The sequence below is a fragment of the Ambystoma mexicanum genome, chromosome 13 (genome assembly GCF_040938575.1).
Source record: "Ambystoma mexicanum isolate Mex_15411 chromosome 13, UKY_AmexF1_1, whole genome shotgun sequence".
In the NCBI taxonomy this organism is placed as follows: Eukaryota; Metazoa; Chordata; class Amphibia; order Caudata; family Ambystomatidae; genus Ambystoma; species Ambystoma mexicanum.
Genome location: NC_090938.1, coordinates 804,408,638 through 804,433,455, shown reverse-complemented (window position 1 = coordinate 804,433,455; position 24,818 = coordinate 804,408,638). Strand labels below are relative to the sequence as shown.

General features: G+C 47.1%; 1 protein-coding gene across 1 annotated transcript in view; it reads right to left on the bottom strand.

Moving 5' to 3' along the window:
- Positions 1-15,180: 15,180 nt before the first annotated feature.
- Positions 15,181-24,818, bottom strand: part of VPS52 (VPS52 subunit of GARP complex) — a 57,338-nt gene continuing 47,700 nt past the window's right edge. The window contains exons 15-20 of the mRNA XM_069635238.1: positions 24,069-24,164; positions 23,302-23,409; positions 17,884-17,949; positions 17,228-17,339; positions 16,252-16,370; positions 15,181-15,941 (exon numbers count right to left, since the gene is read on the bottom strand). Of these exons, the coding sequence (XP_069491339.1) occupies positions 15,795-15,941; positions 16,252-16,370; positions 17,228-17,339; positions 17,884-17,949; positions 23,302-23,409; positions 24,069-24,164 (648 nt within the window). The 3' untranslated portion in view covers positions 15,181-15,794. The remainder of the gene's footprint in view (positions 15,942-16,251; positions 16,371-17,227; positions 17,340-17,883; positions 17,950-23,301; positions 23,410-24,068; positions 24,165-24,818) is intronic.

Here is a 24,818-nt window from a genome sequence, read left to right as displayed (position 1 = left end):
GTTGCAGATACAGACGACAAGTGTTGGGGGAGCCCGGAGGCAGTGTGAGGTGTGATTGGACATGCAGGGACCCGGGCCCAAGTTCAGAGGGTGACCAGTGCATGGAGCAGTCGGGACATCAGCAGGGGAGAGAAAGCGGAAGCGAAGAGGAAGGTCTTCAGTTGCTTCCGGAACCGGAGGTGGTTCTGCTCAAGTCTCAGGGAGGCAGGGAGACTATTCCAGAGGGAGGCCCCAGCCGAAGATAGGGATCTGCCCCCAACTCTCTTCTTGGAAAAGTAACTGGCCCTCAGAGAGTTGGAGGAGGATGAGCAGAGAGCTCGAGAAGGGAGAGGTTTAGGAAGAGAAAGTTGGAGGTAGTGCGGTGCAAGACCCCAGCAAGCCTTATGTAGGATGCGGAGGATCTTGAACTTGAAACTTGCCGCCGGTGGGAGCGAATTAAGAGATTTCAGAGCTGGAGCGATCTGATCCCTGGGCTTGAGACCAAGGACAAATCTGGCAGTCCTGTTCTGGATGAGTTGTAGAGGGTGGAGAGTAGTAGCAGGCAAATTGAGAAAGAGGCTGTTGCAGTTGTCCAGCTTAGAGAGAACCAGAGCTCTGGAAACAGTGAGCTTCTGGGGGAAGTGAGGAAAGGAAGAATACCTCTGAGGAGGTGCAGCTGATAGTTTGACTTCTTAGAGACTTCAGAGATGTGAGGAGAGAAGTAGAGGGTGGAGTCAAAGATGACCCAAAGGTCTTAGCTTCACAGGTAGGAGCAGGAAGCAGGCCCAGAGTGGGCGACCAGGGAGAGAGAGAGGAAAGAAGGGAGCTGGTGTTCGGATAACGGAGGATCTCAGTCTTACTGGTATTAAGGCAGAGATCATTGGCGGCACACCATTCCTGAATTGCGGTCAGACCATCTGGAATGAGAGAAGGAGAAGAGGCGGCCGAGGGGAGCCTGAAAGAGAGCAGGGAGTCATCCGCATAACACTGAAAGATGGAGCAGAGAGCAGCAATGCAGTGGGTAAGCGGTACTAGGGATTAGTTGAACAACGAGGGAGAAAGGTTAGGCCCCTGGGGAACACCACAGGTAGAGAGAGAGATAGACAAGAGGAAGACCCCAGTTGGACCTGAGAGGGTCGATCAGTAAGAAAGGAGGCCAGCCAGGCCAGGGCTGTTCAGTGATACTCAGGTTATCACAGAGGTGAATGATCAGGATGGCATGGTTGACGGTCTCAAAAGCAGAAGAAAGATCGAGGAGAATGGGGACCTAAGGAAGGTTAGAATCAAGGTTAGCGAGCAGGTCTTCATAGATGTTCAGGGGAGCAGTTTCTGTGCTTCTGGCTGCTCTGAAGCCAGACTGGTGGTCGTGGAGACAACCAACAGATTCAGTGTGAAGATCAAGCTAGGAGATGGCCAACTCTTCCAAGAGTTTGCTCAGGAAAGGAGTGATGGAGATCGGGCTATAGTTAGCCAGAGAGGAAGGATCGGCAGAGGGCTTCTTTAGGAGGCATGCACAAGGGAGTGCTTAAGGGGTGGAGGGGAAGAGAATGGATGAGGAGAGGCGGCCACAGGTAGGCCAGGGGTAGAGGAGGAAGAAGATTAAGAGAGGGTGGACAGTATGTCCTGAGTTTTAGTGATGAAATGAGAAGTCAAGGCTGTATAGAGGTCCTGGGAGGGAACAGGAGAGGTAGAGACTACAGCAGAATTGGCCAGCTCCTTGCAGATTTTGAAGAGTTTGTCCAAGTTGTGAGATGCAGCAGAGACACAGGCTTGGATGTGGGCTCTGTTCTTGGCAAGGACAGAGAGTCTGTATTGCTTTTGAAGCCAGTTTGTCAGAGGGTGCACCCGATGCCCTCCACTTCCTCTCAGCCACCCTGCACTTGCGTTTGAGAGTGACGAGGTTGGAGTCGTACCAAGAGTTGCACTTGGATTTGGGCTTCAGGCAGATCCTCGTGACAGGGGCAAGTACATCAAGAGTGTTAGAGAGAGAAATATGAAGGTTACATAGGGCTGTGTCAGGATGTGACGCAGCCAAAGATGCATGGGTCAGATGACCGAGAAGGTAGGCGGTAGAGCTGGAGTCAGCTTGGCTTGAGGGGTAGAGAGAGAGGTGGGAGAAAAGGAGAAAGTGATCTCTCCAGGAGAGAGGAGTGGTTAGAGGGTTGGAGAGGGGGAGATCAGAACATACAGGGTGTTCCCTGCAGAGTGAGTCGGGCCAGAGGGAAAAATAGAGAGAGTCACAGAGGTTGCGAAAGAGTCCTGCTGAAGGACAGGTAGCATCCAGGTGGATGTTAAGGTCTCAGAGGAGAAGAAGTTGAGAGGTAGAGGCGAGGAAAGGTCCGCCCACTCGGAGAGGAATGGAGGCAACCTGGCCCAGCAGCCTGTAGATAGTGGCCACAGTGAGAGAAAGGCCAGGAGAGATAGAGAGCCTGCAGACCAGGCATTCAAAAAAAGGAATAGTCCTGCACAGGAACGACAAAAGCAAGGAAGATCAAGGCTACACCCCCACCGGAACGGTTGGTTCTGGGTGCAGAAAGGATCTTGTAGCCATCAGGAAGGAGTGTGTTGGAGCTTGTGACAGAGCTGACCGTGAACCATGTCTCGGTCAGACTGAGTACATCCAGATGGCAGATGTCAGAGGAGTGTTTGACAGCTGAGCGAGAGTTAAGAGTAGCCATGTGGAGCAGGTTGCCCCCTTTGAAGGACTTCCATGGAGGGGTGCGGGTCAGAGGTAGGCCCAGCGAAAGTGTTGCAGGTGCCTGAGGATGGGCAGAGGAGGAAGGAGAAGGCAAGGTATCCAGGGAGGAGGTGGGTGGCAGAAGAAGCAGACAACAGGGTGGCCGGAGAAGCAGCAGAGGAGCCAGAGAGGGAAAAAGAAGGGACAGCAAAAGAAGAAAGGAAGTTGATAAGGCAATGAAAGAGTCTATAAAAAAGAAGGAGGTAGGCCGGAGGGCCTTAAACCAAGACGGTGCCGTTTAGGTAAACATTAATGATGGTCTTGGAGGAGTGGAAAGGGGCCAGGAGGGCCTCCCACCGGGTGCCACCATTAATGGGTGAAGAGGAAAAATGAGGGAGAACAGAGACCACATGGGGGTTCATAGGCCTGGAGAGGGAATGACAAAGAGGATGTCGGTAAGGGTCTGTCTGGAGGAAGCACCGGTGTAGGTATCAGCGATAGGGAGGCCTGGGTTGGAGACCAGAATGTCTCTTTTGAACTTTTTCCTGCCATACGTAGTGAGAAGGATAGGATAGTCAATAGAAAAGCAGTCTGAGAAGATAGGTGAGACAGAGAGCACCATAGAGGGTGCAGAGAGGAAGAGTGGGGGGTGGCGGAAGAAGGGAGGGTAGAGTAGCACTGGGAAGCAGAAAGGTGGGCCTAAAGGGCGATGCTGATATTTGAAAGAACTATGGGGTGGGAATGCACAGCTCATGTAAATCAGGATAATTAATGTGGAGTAGAAGCACACCAAAGGTGTTAGTTCACACTATTAAATAAAGAAATAATGTCAATGAATTTTATGGTAAAATTTCGGGTGCAGGCGGGCTAACGTCACAAGACCACTTGGGACAAAATATCTAAACAACCTAAACTACCTATTGCTAGGCAGTAAGCCCAAATGCACTCCTACCGAATCTTCGTTCGGAAGTTAAATGTTGGCTCTTAGTTGATCAATTAATACTCTCATGTGGAGAGAGTGTTAATTGAGTCTTGACTTTAACATATTACAAAATAGAAAATAAATAACATCAATAAAGGATAAATCAGGCATGTAAGATCACTTATGTAACCAATTATACAGATCTGGTACTGACCAATACTTTTTGATACTTTTTAATAGACCTCTCAAGGTCTGTTTTTTCAAACAAATAAACAATGTACAAAAGAATTATTCAGACAATGGTGAAGCATCCAGGAATTCTCATTCCAATTAACAAACAGAGTATAACCTGGTTTGTAAAAGTACATAAATGTAACAAAAGCAGAAAGCAAGTAGCTCAAAGCTTAGCCTTATTATTCACATCCTGTAAATGTTCAAATGGACATGTATACATTTCATTAACAAATTGTAAACCAGCGATATAAATTTAACAAACGGCAATAAGTTCACTCTTAGGGTTTTTGTATTGTGAAGTAACACCATTCAGGGAAGCCCCTTTTAATAGGTGACATAGGTAACCAACGCGTTTCGGATCGAATGATCCATCTTCAGGGTGGGGACTTCACTGTTCCTGTATGTAGTAGAGTAGTGATTGTTAAATGCGTTCTAAAAGCCTTTCCTGCGGGGAATTCAAAAGAATAAACATTACCATTTAAGCTAATCAGTGAGGTTAACTGATATAATTTTAAACCGAAATAAGTAGAGAGATAATGGGTACTAACCTCAATCAGAGGCTGATAAAGTTCCAATTCAGACCCAGTCAACAGCTGAAATGCGCCGGAGGCCGGGAAGTGACAGAATGCGGCCAGGACACCCTATAAGGAATAATGACAGAGCAATGATCAGACCAAACAGTCGTGAGTCATCTGGATGGTCATAACAAAGTTTTCTCAACGAGCTCTGTCTAAGCTATCCACCGAGGGGATAGAAACAGATATTAAATGTATGTAGGAGCGCCAGCCTGGTATCTCGCTACGAGATACATGAAGTTCAAAGCATCACGCCAAGTGTAAAAAGGCGGGTGCAAAAAAGTGCAGACGCAGGTGCGCCGTCCAAACGGAGTCCAAAGACTTACCTAGGTTGCAGATAAACACCGAGTGAGCCGACCGATGTAAGCGTAGCGGCTCCACTACTGTAGGCATTAGTTGGTGTCCCGGTAACCCCGCGCATGCGCGTTGGGCCAGCCGGGAAATCCGCCATATTGGTGTGGGCCACTCATCGCAGAGAGAGGAGCTCCATAGAGTAATAGGTAAGAGCACCTTGGAATCAATATAACCCATGTAGCGGGGTCTCTATATTAAATATGTAGAGGAAAGCACTCAAACAGAAATTGATTACTCTGGGATGCGAGTGGGGGCACCACCGCGAAACCAATAGGATTCGCGGGGTGCCCCCATCTCGCATCAATATAAATGACAATTCCAGGAGTGTTTTAATTGTAAAGGTTTGCCAGAATGGGGGTGTGTAATGTGATTGCCCTTTAAGATGTTGCCACAGTGTTGACAATTGTGGCATGGAATAGTGCCTTTGTGTTGGGTGGACGGACCCCCAACTGGGATCTCAGCTTTCACTAGGGTCTTTCGTATAGATCTGCTATTTCTAGGTCATTTGATGATTAGTAGATTAGGAATGCACATAGCTATATTGGCTTGACTCGCCAGTTCAATACCTCTTTTTAGTACAGAGATGCGACCACCTGAGATACCCCCCCATGGAATTGTCATTTATATTGATGCGAGATGGGGGCACCCCGCGAATCCTATTGGTTTCGCGGTGGTGCCCCCACTCGCATCCCAGAGTAATCAATTTCTGTTTGAGTGCTTTCCTCTACATATTTAATATAGAGACCCCGCTACATGGGTTATATTGATTCTAAGGTGCTCTTACCTATTACTCTATGGAGCTCCTCCCTCTGCGATGAGTGGCCCACACCAATATGGCGGATTTCCCGGCTGGCCCAACGCGCATGCGCGGGGTTACCGGGACACCAACTAATGCCTACAGTAGTGGAGCCGCTACGCTTACAGCGGTCGGCTCACTCGGTGTTTATCTGCAACCTAGGCAAGTCTTTGGACTCCGTTTGGACGGCGCACCTGCGTCTGCACTTTTTTGCACCCGCCTTTTTACACTTGGCGTGATGCTTTGAACTTCATGTATCTCGTAGCGAGATACCAGGCTGGCGCTCCTACATACATTTAATATCTGTTTCTATCCCCTCGGTGGATAGCTTAGACAGAGCTCGTTGAGAAAACTTTGTTATGACCATCCAGATGACTCACGACTGTTTGGTCTGATCATTGCTCTGTCATTATTCCTTATAGGGTGTCCTGGCCGCATTCTGTCACTTCCCGGCCTCCGGCGCATTTCAGCTGTTGACTGGGTCTGAATTGGAACTTTATCAGCCTCTGATTGAGGTTAGTACCCATTATCTCTCTACTTATTTCGGTTTAAAATTATATCAGTTAACCTCACTGATTAGCTTAAATGGTAATGTTTATTCTTTTGAATTCCCCGCAGGAAAGGCTTTTAGAACGCATTTAACAATCACTACTCTACTACATACAGGAACAGTGAAGTCCCCACCCTGAAGATGGATCATTCGATCCGAAACGCGTTGGTTACCTATGTCACCTATTAAAAGGGGCTTCCCTGAATGGTGTTACTTCACAATACAAAAACCCTAAGAGTGAACTTATTGCCGTTTGTTAAATTTATATCGCTGGTTTACAATTTGTTAATGAAATGTATACATGTCCATTTGAACATTTACAGGATGTGAATAATAAGGCTAAGCTTTGAGCTACTTGCTTTCTGCTTTTGTTACATTTATGTACTTTTACAAACCAGGTTATACTCTGTTTGTTAATTGGAATGAGAATTCCTGGATGCTTCACCATTGTCTGAATAATTCTTTTGTACATTGTTTATTTGTTTGAAAAAACAGACCTTGAGAGGTCTATTAAAAAGTATCAAAAAGTATTGGTCAGTACCAGATCTGTATAATTGGTTACATAAGTGATCTTACATGCCTGATTTATCCTTTATTGATGTTATTTATTTTCTATTTTGTAATATGTTAAAGTCAAGACTCAATTAACACTCTCTCCACATGAGAGTATTAATTGATCAACTAAGAGCCAACATTTAACTTCCGAACGAAGATTCGGTAGGAGTGCATTTGGGCTTACTGCCTAGCAATAGGTAGTTTACGATGCTGATATTTGTCCACCATTGTTGACACCACACCCGACAGGTGTCATTTTGATCAGCTTGCCATCATTTTGAGATGTGCCAAAGAAGATGGGTTACTCTTTGCAAGTCATTCAAAATCTGGGTCACAAATCAGAACTAGGTGAAGCAGTCTTGGTCACTCTTAAATTGTATGATCTGGATCTTGCTACATAGCATGGCCGTTCATAAGCTGTACACGCTAGTAACATGTCTGGTCATTATAGCGTATTACAAGCAAGTATTAAGGAGGTAACCCTACTTGTTGCGTAAATGCCTTGCTCAGTACATTTGGTGAACTTGGTAGAAAGGTATGCCATTGATTGCTGCAACAAAGCTACTTCTTTCTTCACTCTCCTACAGTTCCTGTACTTGTTTTCTCTGCATCCACTCACAGATGGGAGATTTTGCAAACCTAGTTAACCTCTGTTCCACGTTCACTTGTCTTAAAGAGACATTCTGAGATACACTGGTCAACCTGAGGGCGATGCCTGCCAAAGTCTGCGTCGTAATTGGAACCAAATACTCAAGGTCCTACTGCTGAAGCATCAATTGCATTCAAGGAGGCTGCCACATACACACACTGCAATGCGGAGAGACTGCAATCATGGTACACTGTGCAGGGGAACTATCTTGCAAAGACGTAATGTTCTAAACAAAAAACTGCCAAGGACGTTAGCACTGAGGTAGAACTGTATGGGTCATTGATGGAGTTTGTGAAGAAAGTTAGAGGCAGGTTTCCAGCCTACGAGGCTAAAGCTTTGCAAATATCAGCCGAGAAGGACTAAGAACTGCAATTAAAGAGGAAAAGCAAGGATTTAAGTCGCCATCTTCCAGCAAATCCCAAGAAGATTGAGGCAGAAATTATTTCAGGGTGAGCCCATTTTACATGATCGACAGGTTATTTTGTGGATTATAGTTACGAAAAGCTGCATCTGATCCCTTCTACGGGAAATGTAAGCTTCTCAATGACTTGACAAAGATTGGGCCTCCCTAGCAGCAGAACAGGCGGAGATGCATCAGAAGAGCTACACAGCAGCGATTTGAGAAATCCTTTGTGTGGAAGAATGGCTCCATTCTTAGCACACTCACCATGTACTGCAGATTATAGCTCTACGCCAAATATGGCTCTATAATTAAGGAGCTTCACAATATCTAGAACAGTGTGGCCACTGCGATCAGAATATTCTTGTGCACACCGGCAGGGGCACCAAGTACGCAGGTGCTCTGTGGCCCGGGCACTCTGTGGGAAGTCCCGATAGGTTCAATGGGACCCCGGGAAAATCAAGTCTGCTCCCCTGCACACTGGCAACTAACTGCTGTGCTGAGCGCTCTTGCTCTATCTTAAAACCATTAAAGAATGTCTTGCTGTCAAGAATGGGAGAACGGAGAAGACCAACTAAACACACTGGAGGTGTTGACTACGGAGACTGACCTTGCACAATCTTTGGGTTATGATGACTTTATCAACCAGTTCACCACACAGAAAGTACAACGCAAACCACTTAAAGTAGGTGCAAGACTCACATGCATGATAGAAAATGTAATCTGTATATAGTTTTGAGCTGCTGATTTTTTGCAGGCGATTATGCAGCCATTAGTGTGCGACACCTTGTGTGAAAGAAGAAATGAAAGCTGTGTCAATGTTCAAAAAATGGGTTCGAATGAAGCTGCCTTGGGTTTATTCAGACGACGCAAGCTCCCTGTAGTTTACATTTTCTTGATTATTTGAGACTTGATGTTTTGCTCCCTGCAACTTCCATGAAAAGACACGGAGGAAATGGTGTCCGATTGCGTGTCTGGAAGTAGATATGAAAGGTGTGTGACTATCCAGTAACATGGGATGACGCCTCAGTGAGGTGTTACTGCTCACAGGGTGGGGAGGGGTTACTCATTTCACCATTTTGTTGGCCTGCAATTTCTAGAGTAGTTCATTGGTATGCATTCCCTCTCAAAATCTGGGAAAACCGACAATATAAGGGGAGTAAAAAGCAGAAATGTGCTTGCCACAGTGGCGACAAAAGAATTAGAAGAATAAAGTGAAAAGAAACTGAAGCCTAATGGCAATGAAAAGTATTACACATCCCATACATACGTTCTGCACTTTCCCCGAACTGATTGACCCCGGGATCACGCCCGTGTATTGGGAGGACGATGGATCACAGCTCTGTGGTAGCGCCACGGAAACGGACAATGCCTGTGTCTTCAATGAAAACTTGCTGACCAAATGTTTGGTAACTGGAAGATGATGTCACTTTTGGTCGAGAAGATTAAATCCAAAGATCACAGAGGCCCTGTCAGGGACCATGCAGTGCTAGTTGCACATCTGATCACCCCAAGCCTACTCTCCACCTAAGGGAACCCAGCTGCACTGCTTTAAAGCCGCTCCTCTTGCAAAAATATGAGTATGTTATTAGTCAGAAGGGAAATGTCCTCCTACTCAGGACTCCTTATTTGTGCACGCTTAGGTTTTCTGGGGTGATCTCCAAAAACCCTCATTGAAGACCATCAACGTCCACAACTTAAAGATGACAGGCAGGTTGGCTAGCATCAGTAACAATAACCACAGCACACTAGGAAGAACCCGGATCTCCCCACAGACGTCATGCAGTCCTTTTCCTGTTCTCCAGCGCAGATTGAGGATTCGTACTCAGTCACCAGTAGAAGCCACATACCACTGTGTCTCCACATCTGTCCAGCAGTCAAACCTTGGAGTGGTTACGGACTCGAACATCTAACTTAGTAAGAGTGGTCTGGGACAAAGCCCTCCAAATAAACACTGCAGTGACACCACACATCTGTTGGGTCTTTATCAAGGCAAGCAGTGTGGTTGCATCCGGTCCCGGTTAGGACCGGCAACACTGAAGGAGCAACCGCACCTGCACTCCGATCAAGAGGCCCACAACGACCAATGCTGTGAACCCACAGGACTTGCACAAACCACACCAGGACCCTAACCGGGACCAGATGCAACCACACCGCTTGCCTTGATAAAGACCCATGAGGTCAAAACACGCGTCGGCTGACCACCACTAGGACGAAGAGTCCACACTTAATGTAGAAATAAACTTGCACTTGCTAAAACCGCTAAAAGCATCGAGGGAATTTATTCTCCAACAAGTCAGAATTGCAAGGTAACCAGGAACCCCCTTTTTTCCTAATCATTCAAGGAGGTGTGGGCTTCACCTCAAACAAAAATCCTGTGCTCTTGCAGTAATATCGACAGCAGCACCAATAACGAGAGCCTAGTACAAGAGTGTCCCAAACTCTAGGGCAAAGTCTCCTTTTCTTGCACATTTCCCGATTGGCATGAGAGCTAGATATCCCCTTAGCTAGAGAGGACTAGCCTGCCTGGGTAAATCTGCAAATAGGGCTGGAGGATAAGTGGTCCTACATGTCAACTTGACTCGACTTAAAAGTGCCCGTCTGCCTTGCGAATGGTGCTAAAATGGAGGTTCCGACCTCACGCTGATTATTCACACGGACGGACTCCTGCTATGTTATGTCTGGACATAAGGGGAAGTGTACAGCAGAGTGTTATTTTTCTGAGTAAATGTAGGGTCCCTTTTCAGATGTTGCCTAGAATGATTTCATGATTACGCAGGACACTCAGAAGACGAGCAGTAAAGATAGAGGAAAATCTCAACTAAATCTAGGAGACCGTCAATCTACTTGAGCTCTGGATGAAAAATAATTATTTACGGCTCAGACAGTTAAAAAAACTGAATTCCTTCTACTATACATAGATCATTTAAAGAAACAAATACTTCAATCTATGGAAATATCCCCATTTCCCAGGACCAAAAATGTTCAAAGTGAAATCTCTTTGTGTTCCATTTGATTCTTCCCGTCTATGCTTCCACAGACTAATGCGATCATTATCTCATGCTCATTCTATTTGATCCTTCCTGGCCTACAATCCCAGAGGCTAATGCCATCATTAGCTCATCCTCATGCTAATTGTTCCTTCCCGGCAAATGCTCTCAGTGACTAATGCCATCATTAGCTCATCCTCCTACTATGTGATCCTTCCTGGCCTATGCTTCCACAGGCTAATGCCATCATTAGCTCATCCTCCTACTATGTGATCCTTCCTGGTCTATGCTCCCAGTGGCTAATGCGATCATTATCTCATGCTCATTCCATTTGATCCTTCCTGGCCTACAATCCCAGAGGCTAATGCCATCATTAGCTCATCCTCATGCTAATTGTTCCTTCCCGGCAAATGCTCTCAGTGGCTAATGCCATCATTAGCTCACCCTCCTACTATGTGATCCTTCCTGGCCTATGCTTCCACAGGCTAATGCCATCATTAGCTCACCCTCCTACTATGTGATCCTTCCTGGCCTATGCTTCCACAAGCTAATGCCATCATTAGCTCATCCTCCTACTATGTGATCCTTCCTGGCCTATGCTTCCACAGGCTAATGCCATCATTAGCTCACCCTCCTGCTATGTGATCCTTCCTGGCCTATGCTTCCACAGGCTAATGCCATCATTAGCTCACCCTCCTGCTATGTGATCCTTCCTGGCCTATGCTTCCACAAGCTAATGCCATCATTAGCTCATCCTCCTACTATGTGATCCTTCCTGGCCTATGCTTCCACAAGCTAATGCCATCATTAGCTCATCCTCGTACCGTTTGATGCCCCTTTATCAGAACAGAAGTGCACCGTCATTGCCCGGGCAATCGTTGGAGCCAAACTAGATTACTTCAATGTGCAATTCCTTGGGGCAAGTAAGAAGATCTTTAAACCGCTCCACGTTCTCCTTAATGTGGTAGTGCCCACTGTAGCCAAGCGGGCACATATGTTCTCCGGAAACGTCACTGGTTACCCGTGACAGTCAGAAATGAGTGACCCATATGCCTAAACTTCTATCAGGCAATGCTCCAGACTAGCTGAGGTAAGACCTCTTGCAATGCTCTGACCAAGCACTTGAGATCAGAAAAGAAACACAAGGTCACTGTTCCTTTTTTCCAATGTAGAATGGTGCTGGGGCCATCATCCCACCACTCTGCAATGCCTGACCCACGGCTATGCCTAACACCAACAATCTGTTCGACTTCTGGAAGAAATGAAAGACGTTCCTATTTGATTAGCTTCGTTGCTTCACCCCCTTCATTCACCATGAGCTTAGACACCTCAGAGGTCGTCGGTGCAGAAACAATAACAGCAAATCAAATCAATAGCCACCATTGGTGTTGTCACAGGCAGACATAAGAAACACTGCACGCATGTCTGATCAGAGTGTGGCACGCAAGCGTGGCTTCTGTAAATAGTTTGATTTGTGTCCTTATAATGCACAAAATACATTGATTCCATGCACAAACTGCAATTGATGATGCTTACATTGAAACTATCCCAAGCAGACGCAAAATATGAGGTTAATAGGTTAATGCTCTGGGAATCCCCAGATTTCTGTGTGTGCAGAGAATTCCAAAGAGGTCGTTCCTGCATGGCCCATCTTCTGTGTCCTCTATACTTGCCATCAGCTCTTTACTTGCCGAACACAAAACTTTCCCTAGATCTTAAGAAAGTATTTCTTTATTGAAAATACCAAAGAAATACAGAGAGGGAAAGAAAGAGCAAAGGAAAATGCACAAAAAGCAATAGATGAAATGAAAGAGGAACCATCCGCTGAGAGAACAGAACTTCAGATAGACTGGACCCAGAACCATGCGTTTCAGAGAGGTTGCCACTTGAAGTAAGATTTTCCTACAGATACTAAATGTTTCAAGTAATTAAACCAAACTAAGAGCAATGGACACAATGGGCCTCATTCGTTAACCCTTAACGCCTGATTCCAATTTTAACGGCTGCTTTTAGCAGGCGTTAAAATCCATGGCGCTAAACCGCCTTGGTGCTAATTACGGCACCGTAATTTACAGTGCCATAATTAGCGCCTTCCCCACTCCCATTATGCCCTATGGGGCAAAAATGGGAATGGGGAAGGGTAAATGGGAAATGGGGATTTACCGCCCCACTCACCTTGGAATGGGGCAGTAAATCCGCCATCCACCATGGTGTAAACATAGTTTACACCATGGTGGTAAAGTTGGTGTACATACCGCCTGGGTCGTAATGACCCCAAATGTCTCTCATTAGCGGGTTTGCAAGCTTTCTTCAGGGTCAACTTAAATAGTGTTTCTATCAGCATTTGTTGCTGTTTTCTTCTTCAGGGATATAGTGCCAAGCTCACTGCTAGGGATTGGATGCTCCACATACTCCCTTAGGGATTAAGTGTTCAACACACTTATTTCAAAGGATATAATGCCCAGCTCATTTGGATCACACAGGACCTTTGGCTCTTTGTATATGTCAGGGAGTGGCAGTGCACTCAAATCACCCAGCACGCTGCAGGTACACAAGCCAGCACAGTTGCCCCAACTCTCTTTTTTACTGCAGCTCCGGTGAGGTCTCTCTGCTCCCATACAATATGCCCTGTTCTCCGGCTCTGCTCTGGGTACCTGCCTTCCATAGGCTCGGTACCCACCTCATGTTGCCCACCCTGGTGTTGGTCCCAGTAAGGCAGCACTCGTGTAGCTAAATGGTTATCAGCTGCAGATTCAATGAGGGTGACCGAGGCGTCAAGGACACCAGCAGCCATTTTTATTTCAGAAAAAAGGCCTGTCTTCCATGCCTCACTCTACGGTGGCTGGCTCCAGCACCTCACTTTTCTGGCACCTTAGTCCCACGGATCGCAGGTGATAGATGGGATCTTGTGATGACTTTACGCGTGCTGCCACCAACCATGGCTGCGCTCTCCTGTTCTTCACACTGGGATTGTTCCTCAACTGTCTTTGCTGGCACAAGGAACCCAACAGCTAGGATTGGGGAGGGGCCATTTTCTTGACAGGAGAGTGTGGGTTTAAGTAGTCTGCAAAGGTCCCTGCAGTGTGAAGGCCTCTTGGGGTGTTGATTGGTGGTGCTCAGTCTGCTGTAGGGATTGTACCCCTAGCTGGATTTATTTCAGAAAACACTACTTGCTTGCTCTTAGATTCTTTCACAAGCCATAGCCATATCTTCTTGTCATAAACCATTTCCCTTTTTAATGCGTACATGTTTTCACTGACGCCCGCCTGTTTAAGCTTCGTTGCTCCTCCTGTGGATTCTATGCAAATGTTGCGTAGACAGCGACATAGCTAGACGCTGCATTTGCAGCCGCAGCAGGATTGAAATAGAATGAAACATGTCAGAGCGACTGCTTAACAGGTTACCTAGAAAGGCGCTAAATCGTTGTTATCTAATAGCACTGTGCGATAACCTGCCTCATCCAGTCCTGCGACAACCTGGGGTTGGTCATGGTTAAGCTCAACACCTGATATCGGGGGGGAGGGGGGGGTGAGTTACTTGTTCTACTCTGGATTGGGCATTGCATACTTGAAATCTCTTCTAATCCTTTGGGTTGGATTTGGGAGTCCCTCTCGCCTGTAGGTCAGTCCAGTTTGCTTTTGTTTGGTACTTTCTTGACATTAAGATAATGGACCTGGTAGCTATCCTTGCTTCCTTTTCATGTTCTATAAAGCATGATGACATATGTGGGCAGAGTGTGATAACTTCTCATGCTATTAAGCACCCCCGCAGGAGGGCCAGACACCATTTACCTGTAACAATGGTTATCAGTGGTAAACTCCTCGATGCCAACGAGCAGCATACAAGACCTTGTACAGCTCTGTAGGGTGTAAAACAAACTCCTATATGTGGTTCCATTTTCTGAGCATGTAGCTCTATACATTGGGAGGTTTGTAGTGTCCTCTGGCGCCACACACATGAAAACCCCTGGACTGGAGGTCTTTGACGCAGTCCATATAGGGGCCCTCTAGATGTTCTGGCCTGGATGTGGACGCAACCGCCCGAGAAGCAGGTACAACAACTTCTGCAAGAGGCACTAGGAGCAACTCAAAGGGTACTGGCTTATTGTTGCGTTCAGGTTTGAAGGACTGCAGAACGTGGTTGTCAACCAGCATCAAAGTCCATTTCTGTAGCAGGGCCCAATAACTGCCACATTTCCAAGTGACAGTGGGAACGAGTGAGGTGGAGAGGGCGCAAGATTCCACTTCACGCAACAAGGAAGAGAAGCATGCAAAAACAAACTGCAAGGGAACACGTCTTGTATCCTTAGGGAGACGAAAAAAACAAGTGGGAACATGACTCGTTTCCCCCCTGGGTCCTCAGGGCACTGTACAGGTCAGACTCAAAACAGACATCACAATAGATTCAGGGCATGAAAATGCCATTACCCATGCCCCTACCCCTTAATCACCAGAGAATGCCAGTGATGCCAAAGAAACACAAAAGACGTTCTTAGCAGCTGTGGTCACAGGGTTGTATTTTATACCCCTATAGTGGAATGACCCACAAAAGAGGGTCTTTGGGGCTAGTAGTTGTCTGCAGCTTTCTCTGTGGACGAGCCAGGATCAGGCCTCTTAGCTCTGGATACATCCGGGAAAGGAGTCCCGCATCCAGGGAGAGACTTGGGATGGGGCGGAGGCATTACATTTGGTAGTTCCCACGGAGGATAGCACAACAGCACACCCGTGGAGGGAACAGGGCGCATGGCCAGTTTGCAGGTGTGCTTTATTGGGCTTCTGCCCACAAAGAGGGACATGGTGAGAACCAGAAGTTCACCAAATGTTGGAGAATGAATGGTAGGTGCTGTCCAAGGTTCCCATCAGGACGACCCAGCCTTTGTGGAATTGCAACACTTCCCTAAGTGGTCCAATGGAGAAGCACATTAATGTAGTGTGGAAAAGGGATCGGATTTCTGGTCCATGTTCTTCAAGTATGAAATGGGGTCACTTCCAAAGAGGGAAAAGGATGGCCTCCCGTAACCTTCTGAAATGGGCGGGAGGATACAAAGTGACGTCACTTCCTAGGACAGGGCATGTACAATGTCACTTCCTGGAAAGCAGCCAAGGGGACAGACTCAGAAGTTGGGTTTGTGCTTCTTAACTTCCACCATAAGGTGGTGGATGTTGATGAGCTCGGAGCGCACTGGCAGGTTCTTGAAGGGTGCCTGGGACAGCACCTTGTGGAAACGGTGATAGTACTGGATCAGCTGGGTGAGCGCCCCCTGCAGGAGGGAGAGAAAACCACTGATGAGGGAGAAAGCTAAGAGAAAAGTACACATGTATTTGTCCCACCATTAAAACGTTTGCTCTGTTTTGTTCTCTTAGCAACCGTAGCTTATTTTTGACAGCAGAAGCCCACCACTGATCTCCTCTTTCTTGCAATTCAGCATTTAAATGTAAGGCGGCACCATTATTAAATCACCCTTCTAGTTCATCGATAATGGTAGGTGCGGGCCCTTACAGGCTAATGACTCCGTTATGTAAGTGAGCAGTTGCTAGGAGACTCATTGGAAGACCCTATGGAGCCCTCACCTGGATGATCCCGGTGCCGTTTTTAAAGTTTGTGAAGGAGCGCATGACGTCCTGGCTCAGGTTCTCCACCGACTGCTTCCAGGTACCGGCGAAACCACGAACCAGCTGCACCACACGGCCTGAGAAGATAAACCAGTGTTATTGTGCATTCAGAATGATGGCATGAGAATAAGGAACTACGCCCACTCAGAGGAGACAGTCAGTCCTACGGGGAGATTCTGCTTTAGGTAAGCAAGCTTTGCCCTACCACTGCTAAGCCACAGAGTATGCGAAATAGTGATACTCTGACCTTCCTCGATGCAACACAAACTCCACCCTCCACCGCAGCTCAGGCCTCCCCATCAAGGAAAGACACAGGGGCACACTCTTTTCCTTCAATAAAGCAAAGCGTCACCACCTCTCAAGTCCTTCCTTAAAGTAACATTCCATTTGCAACACTCGGGTAGCACAGCGTGCCAGGTTTCTCGATTGTTCTTGAAACAGAGAGAAGTCAAGATCCACCCCCAGCAGCTTTTTGGGCAGGATCAATGATACCTTGTGCCTGAAGCCATAGAGTGCTCCAAGAAATTCCCACTTAAAAGTCTACGCCCCTCTCCCCACACACCCCCTATGTAACTTGCAGCTGTACATCACCAGCTAGGGTGTCCATGGTTTGCGCCACCACAGCCTGAAGCCATGCCCAGCTAGATCTCACTGCTAGGGCATACATTCTCCTAAGAGAAGAGTGTGCCATTGTAACGAACGGTTTTCAAGCTGCATGCAAACACTTGCAAAGAAGGGAGTTCTGCAACCTCCCTAGAACAAGGCCCATTTAATGTTCCAAAATTAGGAGCCGCAACCTCCTTATCAAAAAAAGGCTACACTGTGGACCCACATCCTGACACACACCATGAGTGGGCTTGCAAGGTCAGAAAGGCAGGGAGACACGGTGGTGCGAGGCACCTCCGGTAGCCGTGGTTACCAGCAGCCGCCTCACCTTCCTCACTCTTCAGTCTGTCCAGCTGACCCTTCTCAATCAGGGATTCCGACTCCTTCACAAAGGCAATCATTCCCCCGAAGGGCGGCGAGAGGATCTCCTCAATGAATTCCTGCAGAAGAGGAGAAAGGGAGCTTAGAGGAGGACCTGGGAGGGCTCCTGCAGGGATGTGGACATGCACTGCATCCACAATATGAAAGGGCAACGACAGAGCGAGCGCCTTGAGGCCCAGAGACCCATATAGCAATCTGCACAGGCCCAATTATGGGCACAGGACATGCTGGAAACAAAGACAAAGGGCATTAGTATAGGACCACCTGTTCCTCGGACACAAAGGAGATGGGGTGCAGTTGCAGTGTGGGCCTCAGACATGCAGGTTCTTGGGCATGTGAGCCACAGGGGTTCATAGGTAAATGACACACAGTGTGCGCACAGGTCTTTCCGGTTTCAAGACTTGCAGGACCAGCAAGATCATAGAGTCAACTCTGAGCAACCACATGGCAGGAGTGTGGCCATCTAGGCCGAGCAAGCAGGGCACGCAGGCACAAAGCGGCAGCAACAAGGCACATAAACCCAGAGAGGTCTGCGTAATAGACGTGAACGCAATGAAAACTAAACAAAGCAAAGGTCCGAGCCAGCACCTGGGGCCTACTGACCTGCGTGCGAGCTGTGAGCAGCTGCTGAAAGCTTTCCACCTCTTTACTCTCATCGGCAGCTCGCTCCTGCGGAGGCAAAACGAAGGCGAGAACAGGTGTTATCACAGGTTTCCTGACTGTAACCCCAGAGGTAGGACGCAGATTCTCACAGACCCACCCTGGCTCCCTTGGAGCCCCTTTAACCAAAAACACCCACTGCCAGATGCAAACAAGCTCCTTCATGTCCACGGCTCACCTCCTTTAGCGTCAGAGCCCATGCAAAATGCTTCCCGGGAGGTACTGGGTCAATATAGATACAGGGCTACACAATGTGCCACAATGTAACACAAGCAAGTGGCCCAACGTGGACTTAAATGTAAACATTCATCTTTAATAGCAGGAGTATGTTAAATGTTAAAGGTATTTGTACCGCGCACCATCACCAACGGAATTGGTCCCCAGGCGCTCTGGCGGATCTGCAAACGATAAGGGGGGGGATGGGTTAGTAAGGTGAAGAAGGAGTAGGATAGTGAGAGGAGTTGTGTTCTGTTGGCAGTTTCAACTCGGTAGACACTGGGTGCTGAGCTTTGGTGCTGGTATTGGATCGGTGTCAGTCTGCGTGTGCTGTTGCTCCGGCTTATGTGCTGTTGCAGTGTTGTGGATTGCGTGCGGCTTGTGGTGCGAGAGATGGTTGTGTGAGTTTTTGAGTGAGAAGTATGCAGAGTTTGAGGTTATATTGGTTAGTTGGTTACCTGACCTTTTGCATGCTAACATTCACAGTATTATCCATACTAAAATTCACAATTCTATCTAGATCTATGCAGGCCAATGTTCACAATTCTATCTAAGTGTGGACATGCCAATATTCACAATTCTATCTAAGTGTGGACATGCTAATATTCACAATTCTATCTAAGTGTGGACATGCCAATGTTCACAATTCTATCTAAGTGTGGACATGCCAATATTCACAATTCTATCTAAGTGTGGACATGCTAATATTCACAATTCTATCTAAGTGTGGACATGCTAATATTCACAATTCTATCTAAGTGTGGACATGCCAATATTCACAATTCTATCTAAGTGTGGACATGCCAATATTCACAATTCTATCTAAGTGTGGACATGCTAATATTCACAATTCTATCTAAGTGTGGACATGCTAATATTCACAATTCTATCTAAGTGTGGACATGCTAATATTCGTAATTATGTCCAGATGCGATGCAGGCCAATGTTTACAATTCTATCTAAGTGTGGACATGCTAACATTCACAATTCTATCTAAGTGTGGACATGCTAACATTCACAAGTCTATCTAGATGCGAGGCGGGCTAATGTTCACAATTCTATCTAAGTATGGACATGCTAATATTCACGATTCTATCTAGATGTGACGCAGGCCAATGTTCACAATTCCATCCAAGTGTGGACATGCTAACATTCACAATTCTATCTAGATGCGAGGCGGGCTAATGTTCACAATTCTATCTAGATGTGACGCAGGCCAATGTTCACAATTCCATCCAAGTGTGGACATGCTAACATTCACAATTCTATCTAAGTGTGGACATGCTTATATTCACAATTCTATCTAAGTGTGGACATGCTAATATTCACAATTCTATCTAGATGCGAGGCAGGCTAATAATCACAATTCCATCCAAGTGTGGACATGCTAACATTCACGATTCTATCTAGATGTGACGCAGGCCAATGTTCACAATTCCATCCAAGTGTGGACATGCTAACATTCACAATTCTATCTAAGTGTGGACATGCTAATATTCACAATTCTATCTAGATGCGAGGCAGGCTAATAATCACAATTCCATCCAAGTGTGGACATGCTAACATTCACGATTCTATCTAGATGTGACGCAGGCCAATGTTCACAATTCCATCCAAGTGTGGACATGCTAACATTCACAATTCTATCTAAGTGTGGACATGCTAATATTCACAATTCTATCTAAGTGTGGACATGCTAATATTCACAATTCTATCTAGATGCGAGGCGGGCTAATGTTCACAATTCTATCTAGATGTGACGCAGGCCAATGTTCACAATTCCATCCAAGTGTGGACATGCTAACATTCACAATTCTATCTAAGTGTGGACATGCTAATATTCACAATTCTATCTAAGTGTGGACATGCTAATATTCACAATTCCATCTAGATGCGACGCAGGCTAATGTTCACAATTCTATCTTAGTGTGGACATGCTAACATTCACAATTCTATCTAAGTGTGGACATGCTAATATTCACAATTCCATCTAGATGCGACGCAGGCTAATGTTCACAATTCTATCTAAGTGTGGACATGCTAACATTCACAATTCTATCTAAGTGTGGACATGCTAATATTCACAATTCTATCTAGATGCGACGCAGGCTAATGTTCACAATTCTATCTAAGTGTGGACATGCTAACATTCACAATTCTATCTAAGTGTGGACATGCCAACACTCACAATTCCATCCAAGTGTGGACATGCTAATATTCACAATTCTATCTAGATGCGACGCAGGCTAACATTCACAATTCTATCTAAGTGTGGACATGCTAACATTCACAATTCCATCCAAGTGTGGACATGCTAATATTCACGATTCTATCTAGGCTGAAATGCCACATGGGGTGAAATAAATCTCAAGCTGGGATAACCGACATGCAGGCATTATCCTCCACCAATCACAACATCACGATGTGGCCATGAACTACACTCAGATAATGGCCAGCAAGGCTCTGCAATAATGGCTCCTTGCATCATTGCCCCCTTCCAAAGCAGGTGAGGTTAGTGCTGGTAGGCCCCAGAATGGTGAAGAGGGGCCTTGAAAAAGAGTTGTTAGCTTGGTTAAAAGTCCACCCTCTTAATTCTTGGGTCTTCCATCAGTAACATTCCCTAATAAAGGACAGGTTTTTCTCAGGACCACCAACCGCTGCTCCTGACCCCCTGCAGAACCACTCACCACCGGCTGCCCCCATCCAAAGCTACGGGAAACATCAGTAGGGCAGCATTACCCCCCCAGCTACACTTCATAACCCAAAGCATCTTCTGGGCAAACTCCTCATAACCCTCTCGTGGCCTCATTTTAAGTTTGGTGCAAGGAACTCCACAGCACCATACATGCAGTCCATGCAATTGCAAATGAATGATGCCTACAGCCTTGCCTAATTCTCAGTTTGGCCCAGGCAAGCTAGTGCAAGCAAAGGGGAAGCACCATCGCAAAAGTGACCGTGTTCTCCACTGCAGGCACAGTGTCAATGGAGCTTCTGTGGCAATGGGGTGTCTGGAAGCACCGAAGGGATAATCAGAAACAAACTCTAATCTGGGTTCACAACATTTCTTATAGCAATGAAAGAGAAGAGCTTAATCAACCATAGATTTGGTAGGTCTTCCCTGGTGTCCAATCTACCTCCAACCCTTAAGTTGCGCTCATTCAAGTACGAGGGCATCGGCCGCTGGTATTCAATAGGTGTTTCAGAAGTCTGTCAGACTAGCAGTGCCTCGGGACCCGGGCAAAATAAATCACTCTTAGGAAGTTCCTTTTTCAGGTGAAGCTGTTCTTGTAGCACATCCCACGTTTCTTGTGTGTAAATAAGTCAGGAAAAGTACATTTACTTCCTCCAATCAACAAAAGTGCCCCTTTCACAGTCTCTCCTTGCATTTCCCAGAATCGCTCAGATTCTCGGGGTTTTGTGAGATCAGGATGACAAAGATGTTCGTTGATGGCTCTTTCCTCAGCCGGTGGGTGGAGAGCTCCTCCAGTGCAGCCCGTGGGCCCATGGTCGAGCTCGTCTGGCGAGTTCGACCAACCATGGGTAAGGATTCAGGCGGTGCGTGGCCAGACCTTTAACCTCCACAGTTGGAACATGAATAATCTAGGTGGGCCACGCTGGAAGGAAGGCTGGGCTGGAGAGCTTAGTACGCGTTCTACAGTCCTTGACAATCTCCCTTCCCACAGGGTCTTGCGTAAATGAGGGTCATCACTCCCATCCCTGAATCTTCTCCTCCTCAGCCTCGAAATAAGCATGTGATGTAGGTGACCTTATCTCCTTTAACTTCAGGGCAGCGGCTCACCCCTGGCTCTTTGAAAACCTTTGCGACACTGCACCACAAACCTTGCCTCCTTCCACCCATTCACACCACTGTAGGCTTGCGGTACGAGTGCCCCTCTCTAGCTTTCGTCCTGACATTTCTTGGCCTCTTCCATTACAACCGGCTCCTCAGATCAAAATCCCACCTTTTTTCCTCTGCTTCTCCTTTCACTGCTATCTCCTCTTCAGATCTCCAACCTCCCTCTTCTGCTCCTCATTTCACCACCTGCTACTTCTCCAATCCTTCTGCCACCTCCAAACCCTTATGCTCCTGTAGCCTCTGGGGCATGGATATCACAAGTCCTCAACACACAGCTTCAAGCTGCCAGTCTACCATGTTAGACTGGTTTCATGCTTTGAAGAAGCATTGAGGCTCTGCAATGGTCCTGTGCACTGAGCCCCCAGCACCCTGCAGTGGTTTCTTTGGTGGGTGGGACTTGTTTCTTAAGTGATCTGCATCCCTGCCGCCAAGGGGGAAAATCAAATTTCACGGGTTTAGAACAAAGATTCCTGCAGTGCAGAGCCTCCCTTCAAGGGCCTTAGAAGTAAACTCCCTTGCTACGGCTTACCAACAGTCCTTGTGCATCTCTTAAAGGGCTAGATGTTTAAGTGTACTCATGTGGGGGTGGGGGGGCTTAACCAGAGGATCCTCCCCACGCCATCACAGGCCCTGAAATCACAGAGGAACTGGGGGTACCTAGCTCCCACGGTCACCTTTCCCCATTCATCAGCAGGGCAGGGGCCCTTTTCACAGGGGTCTTTATCATCTCAGGAAAGCGAAAAAAGCATTAAGAGGGTGATGCCAGCAAAGTGCACACCAAACCACCATTTTTAAAAAGGAGTATTTGAATTAGTATTTGAAACAAAGTGTAATCTGTATTTAAAAAAGGTTATCAATTAAAAGAATGAAGAGTTTGGGCAGACTTTCACTGGCATGATTTGGACGGTGGCTCAAGCATGCAATCCACACCCCTGATGGACCATGCACACCAATAAAACATACAATGTAAATAAAGCCCAGCAAGTCAAGAGCAACCTTTGACTTACCCTTTGTTAGCATTGGATCTGTGTTGAGCTCGCCACCAAACGTGTGCAGGACAAAGGTTTGTCATGCACGCTGCCACAATTTCTTGTTTTAAATGTTCCCAGCTCCCCCCCTTCTTTAAAGAGTTCCAATTCAATTTAGCAAGTTAAACGCGCTGGTTCCCATTACCATCACACTGTTGCATGGTTATGGAGCCAATCAACAGCACAGAGGGCATGGCCCTTCCCATTGTGTGACTGGCGCTCACTCAATATCGCAGAGAACCATCTCCCCAATACACTCACCATGAGCACCCCGAGGAGCATGTCGTAGTTATTGATAAGGAAGATGAGTTGCTCCTTCCTGGAGGAAAACTCGGCAGCCACTCGTAGGACGAAATTCTCCACCTCCACCTGCAGGCGAGCAACGGGAGGATTGAGGGAAGCAGGATGAGCAGACAGAAGAAAGCGAAAGGAGTGTGAGAGCACAACGGAGCATGGAGAAAAAGGATGAATAAGGGGCGGGAGGTGGGCGTGCAGCAGGAAGACGAGTCAGAGGCACAGCATTGAAGAGATAAACGCGTGAGTGGGAAAAGGGGCAGATGATCAAGTGTACACGTCTCCCACCCAGCTTTCTCCTAGCATGCACCCCCCTCCCTAAATCCCCAACTCATGCCTCTGCTTCAGTCACACACACCCTTCATCCCATGCCTCTATAAAAGCACCTACAATCCCTTGCAAATACAAGTGTGCTCCTTCTGAAGCCCCGCTCATTCCAGGAGCCTTGCCAAAGCCCACACAGATCTGCAACCTTCGAGCTTCCACACGCTCATTCGGTCCCTAGAATCCCAAACATCTGCTCTCGCCGACTCTGAACACCTCAAGTCTCTTCAGAGCCCCAATAACCCATTCCGTCCCCCTGAAATCCCAGGCGTCCTGAACCCCACACACCCACTTCTGCTACTCCCTAGCCTCCACACCTTTGCAGTCAGTCAATATGGAGCCTCATGCTTCCCTCATGCTACCTCCAGACTCCCATAGAGCCCGTAGTCCTCTACAGAACCCCAACATACCTGTAGCTGAGCCAAAAGCGTGTTGGTCTTCTCATTCGGGAATGTCTGGTTGATGCTGACGACGGCCGAGGAGAACTCTGCATATCGCCTTGTGATCTACGGGAGAGGAGAGGAGTGAATACCACAAGCAGAAGGAGATACGGAGGAGTAGAGACATGCCAAGGCGGGGAGAGATACGAAAGATTGATGGTCAGAAAGAGAAAAGGCGAGAGAGGAGGCAGGTGGCTCTCCCCCAAACCCAGACTATAACCATCACGCGCCCCTGCATATCGCTCCTGCACATCGGGGGGGCTTTCTACAACACGACAAATGAGCTGTCTTTATCTGCCCAAATGATATAGACGCTTGGGTACATAAAGTGACGTGGCCACCATGCTGTATGAGTAGCTTACTCGGGGTTCCCAAAGCTGGTACCTAGGTGGTGTCCTAGACACTGGGACCAGTGGCATTAATGCTGAAACACTGACAGCAAGAGTTACATTAGCTCAAATAATTGAGACAAACAGGAGCGCTGATGTCACCTGGGGTCCTTCTTTACACGCATTATAGACATGCAGATCTGTGGGAAAGGGGAGCAGCGGGACTGGAAGAGGCGGCCCCCTGTTGGGACCATATCAGAAAGGTCAGAACAATGGCAGGTGAGGGCCTCAACGTTTAGTACTGACGCAGAAGAGCTGGCTACTGAAGCAGGTAAGAGAACTGCACAGGAGAATGGTCAGCGCGTCTGGAATTCTTCAAAGGTGAGTGAGC